Source organism: Passer domesticus, chromosome 3, assembly GCF_036417665.1.
Source record: "Passer domesticus isolate bPasDom1 chromosome 3, bPasDom1.hap1, whole genome shotgun sequence".
In the NCBI taxonomy this organism is placed as follows: Eukaryota; Metazoa; Chordata; class Aves; order Passeriformes; family Passeridae; genus Passer; species Passer domesticus.
In genome coordinates, this window is record NC_087476.1 from 31,876,884 (window position 1) to 31,891,896 (window position 15,013).

The window sequence follows — 15,013 nt, forward strand, 5'->3', positions numbered from 1 at the left end:
AAAATAATTTTGTAGATACCACTTTACATCCCTCAAGATTGTAGTTGTTAAGAGAAGAATAGTAGTTGATCTTGGATTCTTATAATGTATGTGCAGGGGAAAGCTGACCTAAGATTATGTGAACAGCCTTAATATCTGTGTCTTTTATCATTTGATGTTTTGCTTCGACACTGTTAATTTCTTTAATGTCCTGATAAGAAGGTATGTAAAAAGAGGAAGAAGAAAATAATTCTAAAAACAAAAAAAATTTCCTCCACTGTGTTACATGTAGGGAGGCTTTCTCAGTTCATTGCTGGTGTGGAGGCTGAGCTCACCAAGCTGCAACAGAGTTTGTACCCAAGTGAACAAAGGAGCTGGCATACTTTTAAAGGCAGGTGAAGGAATTAGAAAAGGGTTGTTTTCTCTGCTCACTGCAACATTTGGATCTCCTTAAGGCATAGAGTAGGAAAATGACTATGCAAAAGCTTTTACTTTAGTCACCAGTAGTATTCCTACTGACTTAGTTTATACAGTAAGGAATTGTATACCTTATAGTACAAGTTCTGAAACTATTACCTGTTGTATAGTTTAATCTGTATACTGCAGGCTATTACAACTTCAATATCTTTGTGGGTATAAACAGTACTAATTTCTATTCTAAATGTATTAATTTGTGATAACATTGTCACTGTTCCCAGAAGGTCTTGGAGGGGTGCTGGTGGTGCATGTAGATGTGTTCATGTTTGAGTTGATTTTTCATTTCATGTATGATTGTTACCATTTACAATATTGCTGCTATATGATGTGGTCTCATATCTTGGATGTTGCTACTGTTGCTTGTCTGTAATTAGTTGGAATGTGCATTATGACAGGTTTTTGCTAGGATTACATTTCTCATGGGTTTTTTTCTGGCTGCATTGTGTTGGCAGCTGATGGTCATTCTCTTTCTAACTTGAATGCTCAGATTCTCTTGCTCAGCTATTGAAGATGGTGCACCCTTTCATTAAAGCGGATGTTCTCAGGGGGCACAGTCCTGATTTAAGGGTGAGATTGACCCTAAGGATATGTTTAGGCAGCTAAATTTAGATGCACTGTATTTAAACTCCCCTTTCAACCAGATGGAAGGTAGGCATTCTGCCTTGGGTTATCTGAGCAGCCTTCATGTGTTGCTCCAAAAGGGTGTGGATCTTGACTGTGCCAAATCCATCTGTAAGTCCTGGATATCCAAGGATATCTCAAAAGATTGCATGTGCCTCTGATAGTGTAGTCAGTTGAAGCCAAGAGACTTTTTCTTCTCATCCTACAGCAGATATCCACTTGCTGTTCAGTTAAGTAGCTCTGTGCTCTGATGATGGGTTCCTGTCCTGGAGACCCTAGGTGCTAACTATACATGGGAGCCTAAATTCAAATGGCTTGATCTCAAATCCTGGTGTTGAACTTGTGATTCTGTAGAAGTTCATACCTAAATAACTTTGAAATAATCAAAAATGTATCTATTTTTATTACTTATCTAATCTTTTTTTTTGCTCAGTTTTTGAACAAGATGTGTTTTATCTCAATATTAATACTTATTTTTTTGAAATCTGTCAGCAATAAGCCACATTAGTATATGACCTACTTCTCATGCTAAGGTCTTTTCAAAGGTACTGAGTAAGACTAATTCCCAAGTTTTTCCCTGTGGAGCTTCACTGGTGACCTCTTTCCAAAGTGTTACCTTAACATCTCTTTTGGAATGTTCTCAAATGTGTATGTTCTCCTTTTTTTCCCCCACTAGCTACTTCGTTGCCCTATTTACTGTTCTTACAGAAATCCTAGTTTCCATTAATAGGTAATATGTCCTCCAATGACACCATAACCAATATTATTTTTGTCATTGTTTAGACGTATTACAACAGCCCATTTCTAGGAGGATTTCAAGTTTTGCTGGCATGAATTACTTACTTCTAATTTATTTCCACAGTTTACTGTTTTTCCCATAAGAATCTGTTCTGAAGTCTTATATGGTAGTAGTAAGACTGGTGAGCCTGTAGCTGTATTTGCTTCTTTTAGAGAGGTGGAGCTAGAACATTCATTTTTTCTTCTTATGTTGTTTCCTACTAATATGTGACTAAATAGATAGAGGTTGTTGCGAATGAATTTACAGATAATCTTTTATGTAACAAACTGAAATATTTCTAAGCTGCTGCTCCCAGGCAAGCTGATCCTTCGTTCTGCCCTCCCCACTAGTGTGTTCCCAAGCTGCCTTTCCCCTTTTACCAACACAAGTCTTCATATAACTGCAGAGTGAATTGGTGGAAGAAATTATTCCAGTCAAAATAATAAGCTAGTGACTACCTTTTTCAGTGTGATCCACTGTGTGTATGGATGTGTTTGGTGTTATGAAAGGAACCAGCAAGGGATAAGAGTAGATGGTCATTTTAGAGAGCATATCAGAGTGGCCGCTGAGCATATCAGAGCAGTACCAGTTTAGACTGTTATAAAGGCTCCATGGAACTATGGGGAAATTTTGGAGTGGGTTTTAGTCCAGGTGTTTCAAGTTTTTTTAGGTGTTTCACACAATAAGAAACAGTTTCTGTTGTGTTCCTTAAAAAAAGCTTTTCACTTTTGTTCATATGCATGAGTAAATTACTATATGTTAGCTGTGTCACAGTTACTGTGAACAATCCTGAGGAAATTGGAGGTATTTAAAGGGAGTTTGGTCTTCAGTGATGACATAGTATTTGATATTTAAATATTCTGCTGTCTGTGATTAATGCAGATGGATTGCACAAAATCAGACTAAACTATAGTGAAGACTCAGCTGATGGCAGTAAACTAAATGAAGATGAGCTTATAGATTTTTCTGAAGACCAAGATAACCAGGTAAAGAATTTAGTAATTTTATTTAGGAAATGTGAACTGTTGTGCTGTATTTTGAATGGACAGCTTAAAAGTGGTGTACAGATTGTGAATGGGCATTATCTAAAGCTACTTATCTTTACATGTGTCAAGTGCAAAGCACTGGTTACCTACAAAAATCTGCAGGTTAGCTGACAGTGGATTATACATTTGTTCATTTAACTGTTTAATAGAAAACTGTTGTACTGATCCTGCATTTAATTTTGTGAGTCTTTTGTGTAATGACAGTATTACACAGTGATTTTAGTGGGAACACTGAAAGTCAGTACACTTCTATCTTTTGTCTTCCTCACTCCATGTTCTACCCAAACCCAAGAACAAGTTACTCTTCTTTTAGCTGCATTTCCTGGCTATAACCAGACACATTTATAAGTATGTGCTACTCTGTTGTTTTGTTTCATTGGTGCTTCTCCTAATCAGATTTACACAACAGGGATTTATAATCAAGTACCATTCTTGTTCATATTGGAAAACATTTAGATTTTAAAGCTGTGTGAAGACTGAATATTAAAATGTCCATGACTCACTCAGTGCTGGGTATTGAGGGCATTATTCCACAGCCCTGCTGCTTCTGTAAGTTCAACGCGAGCAGGCCAGAAGTTACAGGCTTGCTCTTCCTAATTGGCCTGCCTGCTCATCTTCCAGGTGTATGACCTTTTCTGGACCTCTGAGTCCAGAACAAATGATTATTTTTCAATCTGCAGCTCTCTGCAATGACTTCCAAGTAGCTATGTATATGTGTACACATAGCTTTTATATGCATATAAAAGCTCCAGTTGATGTTGAAACGTAAACCAGCTGTTGTTTTCAGCTGGACTTAACCCATGTCTCCTGTCATGCCACCTGTGCAAACATTCTGAGTTTTGCCTGGTGGAACTGCCTGTCTGTTTTGTAGCAGATAGAGCTTCCAGAAGATGGAGAATAAGTAGTACAGTATTTCCAGTCTGAAATACATGGCATGAAGGCAGGGATGCAAGTACATGGCCAGCTACATTCCTTGAGGAAAGGAACAAATTCCAAGCTCATTAGTTCCCGTGTAGCTTAGAACTTCATTCAGGCAGAAGCTGTCACTGTCACTATTTTCTAGAATGCACAAATCAAGTGTAGAAATGACCATGACAAGCTGAGTGGACCAACCTTTTCATCTGCAAAAAAGGACTTGAGGCTGCAACTCAAGTGTACGAGGAGCTAGGCAGTAGTTACTAATATGACAACATATTCATGACATAGCTTGAGGATTTCAGTGCCAGGATCCCTGTGTGTTAATGAAATGTACACGATGCACACAAAAATGTTAATAAATCATGCTGGTACAGGGATTCCCATTTTTGGAAAGGACCTCCTTCCCCATAATGCAGTGATCTGTGGAAGTAATGTTGAACTCAATGGAAGGGTGAGAAACTATGGATCACTGGGATTCTTTTACATACAACAACATAATGCTTTTGTTCATAAAACTTCCATATCATTCACAGCAATCAGTATTGAAATTGAAAGGCCAGAGGATATTTCCAGGCTTGTGATATGACTGTTTTTGCAATCCATAGTCCTGTGTATCTTGGATTAATTTTCCTTGCCCTAAGAACCAAGCTGTTGCATTTGGAGCAAAAATAGAGATTTATTTCTCACCATGGTGCAGATCTTGTCTCATTTCACCTAGAAGAAAACATTTGAAACTGCCAAGCAAGTTTCTAGTATTGACTGGCAAGGAAAAGTACTGTTAATCTGGATTAGAACCAAATAATGGAGATTTGCCTCTTCTAAGTCAGAGGTGTTTGGAAAATGTCACTTGCATTTTATAGTTTCACAGTGCTTAAATAAATAGTAGCATTCAATCCATGTCATTCTAGCATGAATTTCAGAAACCACATGACTAAAAGTTGGTCAACTTAACAAACAGTAAATAATTTCAGATTAAAGCTATCATTTCTTTATTAAACTCAGTTACTGGTCTTGAATGAAAATGTTAAATGTAACAATAAATTCCTTTGCATCTGTTTGAAAAAACAGTATTAGCTTCTAAACACCTGTAACAACATTGCTTCTGTAGGAAGACAGTAGTGATGATGGTGGCCTTGTAGATGATAACTGTAATTCAGAAATGGGACAGTGGCACCTGAAGCCAACTATCTGCAAACAGTAAGTATTAAAACTGTTAAAATTGAGACTTCATAAAAGTTGATGAAATATAAAAGATAATAATTTTGAGAAATAGTCACACATGAACATTAATCAGCATGCTGTTAGGGTTTGAGAGCGAACTTTATATTAAAATCTTCAGTGAGCAGAAAATTTATTGAATGAAACTACTAGTGAAATAATAGCTTTTATGGTTTCTGTTAAACCTGTGTGCTGCATCAGGCAAATGAAGATTGTTTGTTCCAGTAAGGCTATTCTTTGGTATTTTGCACTTGGATTCCTGCAAAAGGTGCAGAAGCATGTTCAAATGTATCCTGTATTAAAAAGCAGATTAATGTTTTTAAATTAAATAATTAAATTATTAGTGAAAAAAGCCTTTATCACTACTTAAATTAGTAAAGGAAAATTTGAGTAGTTTTTAACTTCCCCCTTTTCTTATCTAAATAAGATAGCTGTTCCTCTTTGTCTCTCTGTCATTTTTTCTCTAATAAAAGTGTTCCACACTTCTTAAAAAATTTTTGTCTGTTCTGGATTTGAAAACTTTTCTGTTTTAATTTGCTACCCAGGAATAATTTCTTAGTAAATATTTACTGCAGTTCTTTGCAGTATGGTGTGACAGATGCACGATTCAAAATCCAGAAATACTGCTACTAGTATTGCTGTCTTGACAGTTTTCTTTGTATTTTTTCCATAATTTATCTTTTTTTTAAATTTCCTTTCTTGTGAATACAAGGTTTACTAGAAAGTTGAAGACTTTCACAGTACACTCACAGTACATTCTTAGGATGCAAAATAGAATTACAGATTTATATATGTTATGGAACATATGACTTAATATGTTTTCAAGGAAAAGTCCATCTGTGTTGTATTTTAAGAATATTTATGAGCTTCTGATTATGGCTTGGTTAAATTTGTCCCATTTTGATGACAGATTATCTGTACATAATGCTTTCCAGCAGGCAGCATTTTAATCCAATGTGAAATTTCATAACATCTTTGGTGCTTAAATATCAAAAGTCATTAAGAACACTTAAATACTTTACTATTAGCATATTTTAAAATTACTTCTATATAAAATAGAAAATTACCTTGAAAAGGTTGTCACTTCTTCCCCCTGCAAAGTACTTTTTTAAGAAGAACATTTTAAAGAGCATTTAATGCTTTTTAAAGAGCAGTACCTATACAAATACTTCTATCAGAAATTAAAACAGGTACAAGCAAATATTATTTAAGTGATTATCTGCTTATGCCTAAAAAATTGCATACATGTAAATTAGTTTATAAATGCAAACACACCTCTGTGCATAAATATATGCAGTTATTTTGTCTGAATTTCCTAGTTTGAAGGTTCTTCAAATGATACTTTGAATGTGTATGTGTTATTGTTAGTTAAGAAAAAACAGATTTGTGCAAAGTAATTGCATTTATTTATCCCTCAAAATACATGCTACATATAATGCTGAAATTCTGAATTCTGGTATGAGTTAGCTTTGATGTATAAATCCAAATTGCATATAAGATTGCTGTGCTTGTGGCTCTTGAAAAGGTAGTGTGCTTTGGATTGAGTGATAGGTTACCAGCATCTGTAGTGTGCAGGAGAGGAGTTGAGCAGATTTGGTTCTCTGGAAAATACTGGTTATAGATACATTATTTTTTAAAGTCGTCTTAATAGATTTGGTGGGTGTTTTTTGTATAACTACCAGCTAGATTTCATATCCAGACTGGAGTCACTTCTTGAACATGCTTTCCTAATGCTTTTCTTCTAGTGTGCTGTGGAGTGTCCTGTCTGTCCTCAAGCTGCTACTCCAGCAGGACGTTTGTGGGCTCTGTGCCTTACTTCCTCTTGCCAGTGTACCTTGTGCACCTAAAAGAGCATTAGACACCTGAAGGTGTTATAAGCAGCTGTAACAAATTGTCTGACAGTACTATATTTTCTAAGTACATTCCTAAGTGTACCTAGTGTATGGTTAAATATAAAGATAACTTGCTAGGAGGTTACAGCAGCACTGGCAGACCTTTGCAGTATTGATCTAGTTTTGTTAATGCCACCCCACAAACTATTTCTCTGTAACATTGTGTTTTTCAAGCTGCTATAAAATACTGTGTACTTAAAACTTGTGTTCTTCTCTGTTAGGCCCTGCATTTTGCTTATGGACTCACTGAGAGGCCCTTCCCGGTCAAATGTTGTGAAAACACTAAGGGAGTAAGTTTCCTGTCTGGTGCTTGGGGCTTCTTTAGTTTGGTTTGGTTTTTTGGGGGGGGGGTTTGGGTTTTTTGGTTGGTTGGTTTTTTTGTTTTTTGTGGGTTTTTTTGGGTTTGTTTTTTTTTTTTTTTTGGTTTTTTGGGTTTGTTTTGTTTGGTTTGGTTTTTTTAAGTTTGGTTTGAGGTTTTGGTGGGTTTTGTTTGAATTTTTTTTTTTTTTTTGGAAAGTCTTCAAGGAATAAAAAAATATTTAATTTGCATCGTCTTTTATTGTAGATATTTAGAGGTGGAATGGGAAGTGAGGAAAGGCAGCAAAAGAAGCTTTTCCAAAGATGTCATGAAAGGTTCCAACCCAAAAGTGCCACAGCAGAACAACTTCAGTGATTGTGGAGTGTACATCCTCCAGTATGTGGAGAGCTTTTTTGAGGTATGTATGTTCTTGAAGCTATTTTTGATTCCTGCAACAATCAAATATAAGCTGTAAAAATGATTACAATTATAAAAAGCTCCTAGTGTAGCTCAATACCTATCAATGAGATTATGCATTCTAAACTAATTTATGCATAAGCACCCAGAGTCACTTTTTTGAAAATAAACTAATTAACCTTTTTAGTTGCACGTACATATAAGAGTTGTAAGCCATGAAATTTTCTGAGAGAATCTAAAGAAAACACATTTAGAGTCTTCCTTTCTGTTCTTCTGCTGTGTACCCTTTAAAACCATCCAGTATGAACTTGAGTTCAAAATCTAAACTAAAAATGCACTACAAAAAGCTTAATTTTCCCCTGAGAACTGTGACTGAATAAATTCAGAAATGTGACAGAGGTAGGGGATTTATGTTTCTTTTGGGGGTGGTTTTTAACTTGTAAGAAAACATGTAAGTGAAATTATTACAGTTGAATGCCAAATCTTTTTTCCCTTGAAGGAATTGTTTGAATGCTTACTTCCTTGCAAGCTGACTTGGTTTTCAAGTTACAGCTCCTTTCACAAGAGGAGGCATTAGCACCTTCTGGTCTAGATTGGGAGGAGAAATGATGGTCAAGTGAGATGCTGCCTGCATGGGACTGTAACTCTTTAGAATCCCTGGTGCTTTAGAGCATTTCTGAACTCTCCTGTAGCTAACCTTTTCCTGGAAAAGCTGGCAGCTTGTCCATTCCTCAGCCCTCCCTCCCTCCATTCATACCTTACTCAAGAGCAGTAAGGCTTTAGCAGAATGCATTCTCATGCAAATGGAGGGCAGAAGCTTTGCTTTACTGACGAGTTCCTGAGAGCTTAGAACCGTACCCAAGTGCCTCCTGTTTTGATCACTGGGGGTACGAGGAGCAACCAAGTTTTGTTAATCCATTCCTTTTTGGAATGGTTTAATAAAACTTTTCCAAGTTTTACTAGTCCATTCCTTTTTGATAATTGCTAGATTATGCCAGGCTGAATCCCTTGTCCTCCCTAGTCCAGCAGTGTGCAGCAGCTTTGTCTGCCAGAGAATAGGCACAACACATACATGTGTCAGAGGGCAAATCACAGGATATTCTCAGAAGTAACTCAGAAGTAACTCCAGTGGGGAGGGAAAGCCTGAGCTGGCTGCACAGTACCAGACTGTCTTGAAGTTATTCAGCGAACAATTTCAGCTTCTTTGTGTTTGGAAAATTGCCCACAGTCTCATTTTGCACCAGCTCCAGGAACTTGGAAGGAGAGCATGTGGGAGCGGGTGCTGATCTGATGATTGCGAACATCGGGGGCCGCCAGGGGCCGCTGCCGGAGGGGCAGCGCGGCTCCCCGAGGACCTGCGGGGCCAGGGGCCGCGCAGCGCAGCGCAGCTGGCCTCTCTCCGTGGCACGGCCTCTCCTCCCCGCACTGAGCAGACACAAAAAACGTTGCTAGTGCAACATTAAGCACTGACATGTCCCTGTGAAGAATGTCGGTAGTTTTTTTCACAAGCAGTCTTGCTGATTTTACCTCATTGATGAATGTAATTCACTCTTAAAGAACCCTGATGATGTAAACTGGAGTACAGAAAGGGAGGAGTTTCTTTGAGAGACAGCACTGTTCCCCAGATTGTCATTTGGTTAGGGTGGAATTGTTGTACAGTATCACTGAAGAGGAGTAGAGAATGCTTCATTATAATAATTATCCTAATTATTTAGATGAATGTTAACCTAACAAGAAAACAGAATGTAAGTATAATAAGCATTGGTGAGGTAGGAGCTTTGCTTTCTAGGGTGAAGTCTAAATCTGTCTTGCCTAGTTGGTCATGATTGTAAAGGCTGTTTATAAGAAGAGAAATGTTCTGGACTCCTGATCAGCTCTAGATTTTGATGCTTTAAAAATGTCCTATATCTTTGTAGTAGTTTTCTCTCTCACTCAATCTTTTTTTTCCTCCTTTTTTAAAATTAGAATAGTTTTACACATTTATGCAGACAAATGCTTAGTCTAAAAGTTGTAGCAAACACAGTAGATTGTTCAGGCATTCTTATAATCAAGAGTGTGATCTGGATGGATTTTAGTCTGTAACATACTGAGCCATGATTGATTTTACCGTAATTATACATGTACAAAACATGGAAATTGTAGAAATTTTGTTCCATGCTCATGGAATGAAGTGAGGAAGAATGTAGTTTTCCTCATTATAGTTTCCTTCAGTCATTTAGGTTATAACTCTTAACTGTAATATCCAAATGACCTTTTTTTCAGAATCCCATTTTGAGTTTTGAGCTACCAATGAATTTAACAGACTGGTTTCCACGCCCAAGAATGAAAACCAAAAGAGAAGAAATACGACAAATAATCCTGACACTCCAGGAACAGCAGAACAAGGACAAGAAGGGACAGAAAGACCCAAATTCAATTTTGCAGGAAAAGACAGAACAACTTACCAACAACAACTCAGACTGAATGTTGTATCTGTTGCATGTTAGCTCCACAATCAAAAGTGAAACCTACATTACTGTCTGCCCAGACTAAAGATTTGGCGTGTTCTCTGCTCAAAGTTACTTGGGAATGTTTAATGCCTGTATAAATGTGTGTCATAAAATGGTTTAATTCCCACAAAGATGTGTATTAAGTGAGTCTGTACATATGTTAATGAGGCCAACTTTTTCAGCATTTGTAATTACTTTTTTTCCACTTGATAGGGAGCTTTTGTTATGTATTTCTGTTAATAGAACTTCAATAGCAACTTCTGAACATAAAGGAAATAAAGAAAATATAGGATGAAATGGTTACCTTTTTCTTTTTCAGTTAAGTTTTAATGTTACATGCTTAAGTAACACATAGGGAATGATTTGGTAGTGAGATAATTAATTCATATTTTGACCCTATTTAGTTGCCCTTTACAAAATTATTCTGCTTGCGCTACAGACAATAATATGGGTAAGTGTCTCAATGTACCATGGCCTCCGAGAGGGTGATTCCCATCCTCCCAGGATCTAAGTGTAGGCAGTGTCATAGTTCATAGGACTGCTTCAGATTTGGGGGTTTAGAAGATGTGCATTGCAATTACAATTCCACCCTTGCTTTAGTGGGACAGGCTAGGGAAGGGGGAGAGTGCTCTTTGACCAGAGGTAAACTCTTCAAACAGTATTATAAAAGTGGTTTCAATGAAGTGATCTTGAGTGACTCTATTAAATCATATTTTGTGGATCCCAGTTGTTGTACAGGTGTATTTTGAGACTTTCTTCATTATAAAATTGTATTTTGGTAAGTGTACTTGGAATAGCAGATTGCCCACATTACATTTTCTATGTTACAATTCTGAATGTTACATTCATATGTGCTTTATCTAAGTAATGAACATTTAAAAAGAAAAAAGTGTATGATTACTATTTTTTCTAATATCCATGCAAAAAACCAAAATACCAGTGTTCATTGCTTGCTTGTTTGTTCTTGGCTTTACGTAGCATCCGACTAATGTAGGGACTTGCTTGGATATTTCCAGTGTATTTTGATTTTACAACAATCTAAAATGTCATTGTTGCTTAAACTGCAAATGTAGCCTTTTATCCCTGTTCTAGAAAGGCTTTGTCATTGAAGTGAGGAAAGTAAGAAAAGATTTGTGCAAGAATATATTATCTCCAGTTTTCTACTTATACAGATATCTTTGAAGGGAACCAGAAGGTGTCACTTCTCAGGAAGGAATTTGTGGGAGTAGAGAGGGATCTTCTGTCTCTCCTTGCAGCTAATATTTTCTCTCCTGATTTTTCTGCTGGAAGGTCATTTACTGTTCCCTTCTCCCAAAGAGAAGCAGCAGAGAGTTCATTAGCAGAACTCTGAGCCCCTTGAGATTTTATTTTTGTACACAACATCCAAGTCTAACCCAGTGCTTCATGGCCTCTGTGAGTTTTCATTCTCACTAAACCCTGAAAATGCAGCTGCTAATGATGTTACTTCCAGGGCATGCATTCCTGCACAGAGGGCTCTCTGTGACGCCCTCTGTTTACAGGGGGTTCTCTCACCAAGGCAGAGTGGTTGCACATAGAGCAATACAACTGTGGGCTGCTAATCTTTTGTACAGATAACCTGTGGGATTTAGGGGAGTTGCTCATTCCCTGGTTTCTCTCGCATAAACCCTGGGCCCATGGAGATTATGTAAGCACCACATATATGCGTTCTGTTAGAAATGACTCCTGCAGTTTTTTTGTTGAAAGAATGTGGGGGCAATTTCCTGGACTACAAATTAAATACATAATGTGCACACCTCTGAGTTGTTTCCTCCTTCAAGTTTTTATCTAGTATTCTTGCCACTGGTGGGGAAAAATAGGGATAAAATAGTTCTGATTTTGGAAATGCAGGGTTTTGTGTATCTGACTTTAGTGCAACTGACATATTGGAATAGTAGTTTATACAAGAGAGGGAAGGAAAATAATTTCTTTGAAATAGAGGAAAGAGAATTGCAGGTAGAATGTATTCCTTCCTAGTCTAGGCTTTCCCAATGGTATGTTTTAAGTATATGGAATATATCCACATTTCATCGATACAGTAGTTTTCCTTTTTCTGATATTTGTGGTGCAGGTTCATATTTTGATGCTGTAGAACTATTTGGTTCTCTTAATGGGAATGGCCTGGTGCTTCTTCCTTTTTCTTTCGCTTTCCTGTCCTCCTTTTCATTCTCCCTCCCTTTTTACCCTTTTTCAAAGCTGTGAAGAAAGTGTTGGATTTACTATCGTTCAGTGTTAAAGGTCTCAAGATCTCCAGTCACATACAGCAAGCTAATATACATGTTAAATATAGGAAACTTATTTTTTTAATAAAATGTGACGTTAATAGAAAAAACCTACAGAATTAAGAATGAGTTATTTAAGACCTTCCTGATTTGGTAACAAGCTCACTACTGCATGTGCTTGTTAAGTGTTTTTTATTAACATGATGGTGGGCAATGCTGCAATGTTTTGCAATCCTAACAAGTTTTACCAGTGCCTTTTCTGAATCAGATTTACTCAGTGGAAGCTAGTAGGGTGGGGACTCGATAAGTGTATTTAATAATTACATGACAACACGTGCACTCTATGGAAAGTATATGTTGTATATTTCTTTAGAGGATCCAGGCTTACAAGTGCTTTAGGAGTAGCCTGACTGCATTCTGCAGTGTAAGGGATCAGATGGCCACCTAATTAAATGTATCTGTTTGTATTGTTTTTCAGGTTGGGTAGAATAACAGTTAAGAATTCCTATTAAGGTTTTAGATTACTTAGCATAAAAAATGCATGTACTTGTGGTGCACATTTGCAGGATAGCCGCAAAAGCAGAAGAGACATCTAAGTAGTCCCTTGTGACATTTCTATTTTTCCTGCTGAGAAACTGAGCACACTCTAAAAACTAGAGACTTTGAACAGACTTGGTTTTTGAGATTGCACTACATTCTTGTCTAGAAAGAATCTGACTTCCAAAACATTCAGTAAAAAAGAGAGAAAAATTAAATAAGCTTTACAGCAAGGTGAGGAAACTATGGTGTTGATTTTTTTTTTTCATGTCTTGTATAGCAAATGAGTAAAGCAGAAGATGTATGATTTTTAATTTCTATTAATATAGTACCTCTGGAAACTGAAACACTAGACTTCTTTTAAAAACAGCAGCAGTTTCCTTAATTTAATTTTTTTTTCTTCTGGTTTTTAAATAGAATTTATTTTTGGTCACTGGTTAAAGCTTTACATTGATAACATGACACTTGTATTTTAGCATATGAACAGAAGTAGGTATAAAGATGCTTGCTCTTTGCAGTCATGATTATTTGGAATAGTGAGAGGTATTGTGGAGGTATTTATCAGTGGAGTCTCTGATAAAGGATTTTATTTTTATTTTGGTACAACACTTTTTATAACAGTCTTTCTTCAGAGCTGCATACTCGGTACCCCTAAAGAACCTCTGTGCAGTGAGCTGAGTTCACAAAGGTACTTCTCCCAGTATTTTTACTTACCCCATCTACTTCTGGACATCAAAGGGAAGCTGATGTTACAAACCACAGCTTTGAAACAATAAGAGTGAGGCAACAGCCATTTTACTTACCTCTCACCACCATATTTTTTAAGTAAATCCATTCTGCTTTACTCAATAATGCCTGCTGAAAGATGAAATGAAAGATGTCTGTTTTCTAGGCTCCAGTCTGGTTAAGGGAGGATGTAATCCACAAGGTGATTGTTCTCTCAGTTGTGGTCTCTTGTAGTTTTCTGACAGCCTTAATCTTGCTTGTTTTTAACATATTTGCATTTGGAGTTGTGCATCCCTGTGGTTACAAAAGGAAACTGGGTAATGTACACCATTCCTTAGGGATTCCTTATTCTATTTTGACAGTAATTGCTAGCCACAACCTAGATTCAAACAGCCAGCCTGTTTCTTTGCTAGTGTATATTTTCCCATTTGTTTGTTTGGTTTTTCCCTTAGTTTTTTCTTTTTTCCCCTGTGAGATTCATAGTTGATGTACGTGGGGGAGAGTAAGCAGTGCTATTTGCAATGCATGATGCTTAAGAAGATAGATAAGCTACGTTCATACATGAATATATATGAACAGAAGATTATCTGGATTTAAAAGTATCCAATTTCTAGTAAATGAGACAGACTTGACTTACCTGCCTTTTTTATTTTTTGTCTTCCCTTCTTCTGTCTTAGTTGTTAATGTTTATTAGCCATTATGTAACTCTCTAGAGCTCTTTAGGGTATGACTTTACCCAAACAATCATCAGGTAATTCATTCAGCAGTGTCAGGAAAGAAAAATTTGCAATTTTTAAAATAAAAGATTCTTGTATATCTGCATCAATAGGGCTGAAAGTATGTTATAAATAGATGGTTTGTTTTAATACAATAGTCAAATACACATCGTATATCTGTCTGTTTGCACAGTGTCATAGTTTTAGATGATACTTAAAAGTTCAGTTTTCAGGACCAGGTTCTCTTTTAGTGTAACCTGACTGGATAAGGGTAATGGGAAGCAGACTAGTTTGACTCAGCTGAGTATTTGTTCCCCATAAGCTGTGAGGATCCACTTAGAGGAAAAGCATCGTGCTCCAGGCAGCCTGAGCTTCCTGCCTGCAGTCTGTGTAGACTCTGGCCTAAACATCAGAGATTAAAGCATGTGAGATTTCCTCAGTGGTGTACCTTAGGGAAATTTATCAACTATTTACACAGAACTGTATCTGTTTAGAACTGTATTCTAAATTTAGGAACTTAGTTTACTTTTGCACATATACTGATGTCAACTACATATACTATAATTAAAGATACCAATGTTGTCTCACAGCAGTAGTTTGCAAATTGTTAGCAAACCCCTACCCCATTGTTGTCCAGATGTAACTGTTCAAAACAAGCTCT

At 36.8% G+C, this 15,013-nt stretch overlaps 1 protein-coding gene and 1 long non-coding RNA gene across 15 annotated transcripts in view; one reads left to right on the top strand and one right to left on the bottom strand.

Moving 5' to 3' along the window:
* The window catches only part of SENP6 (SUMO specific peptidase 6), a 70,617-nt gene extending 60,187 nt beyond the window's left edge, over positions 1-10,430 (top strand). For 11 of the 14 annotated variants that reach the window (XM_064412460.1, XM_064412471.1, XM_064412468.1 and 8 more), the window contains 6 exons: positions 272-370; positions 2,738-2,841; positions 4,928-5,016; positions 7,151-7,219; positions 7,495-7,645; positions 9,907-10,430. In XM_064412460.1, the coding sequence (XP_064268530.1) occupies positions 272-370; positions 2,738-2,841; positions 4,928-5,016; positions 7,151-7,219; positions 7,495-7,645; positions 9,907-10,107 (713 nt within the window). In that variant the 3' untranslated portion in view covers positions 10,108-10,430. The remainder of the gene's footprint in view (positions 1-271; positions 371-2,737; positions 2,842-4,927; positions 5,017-7,150; positions 7,220-7,494; positions 7,646-9,906) is intronic. The other 3 variants (XM_064412464.1, XM_064412467.1, XM_064412472.1) reach the window with 1 other exon arrangement.
* Positions 7,553-14,039, bottom strand: LOC135296287 (uncharacterized). The gene is made up of 3 exons (XR_010358348.1): positions 13,714-14,039; positions 9,172-9,371; positions 7,553-7,676 (listed from the first exon to the last, which is right to left on the bottom strand). It is a non-coding gene; the product is annotated as an uncharacterized LOC135296287 (long non-coding RNA).
* Positions 14,040-15,013: the final 974 nt, after the last annotated feature.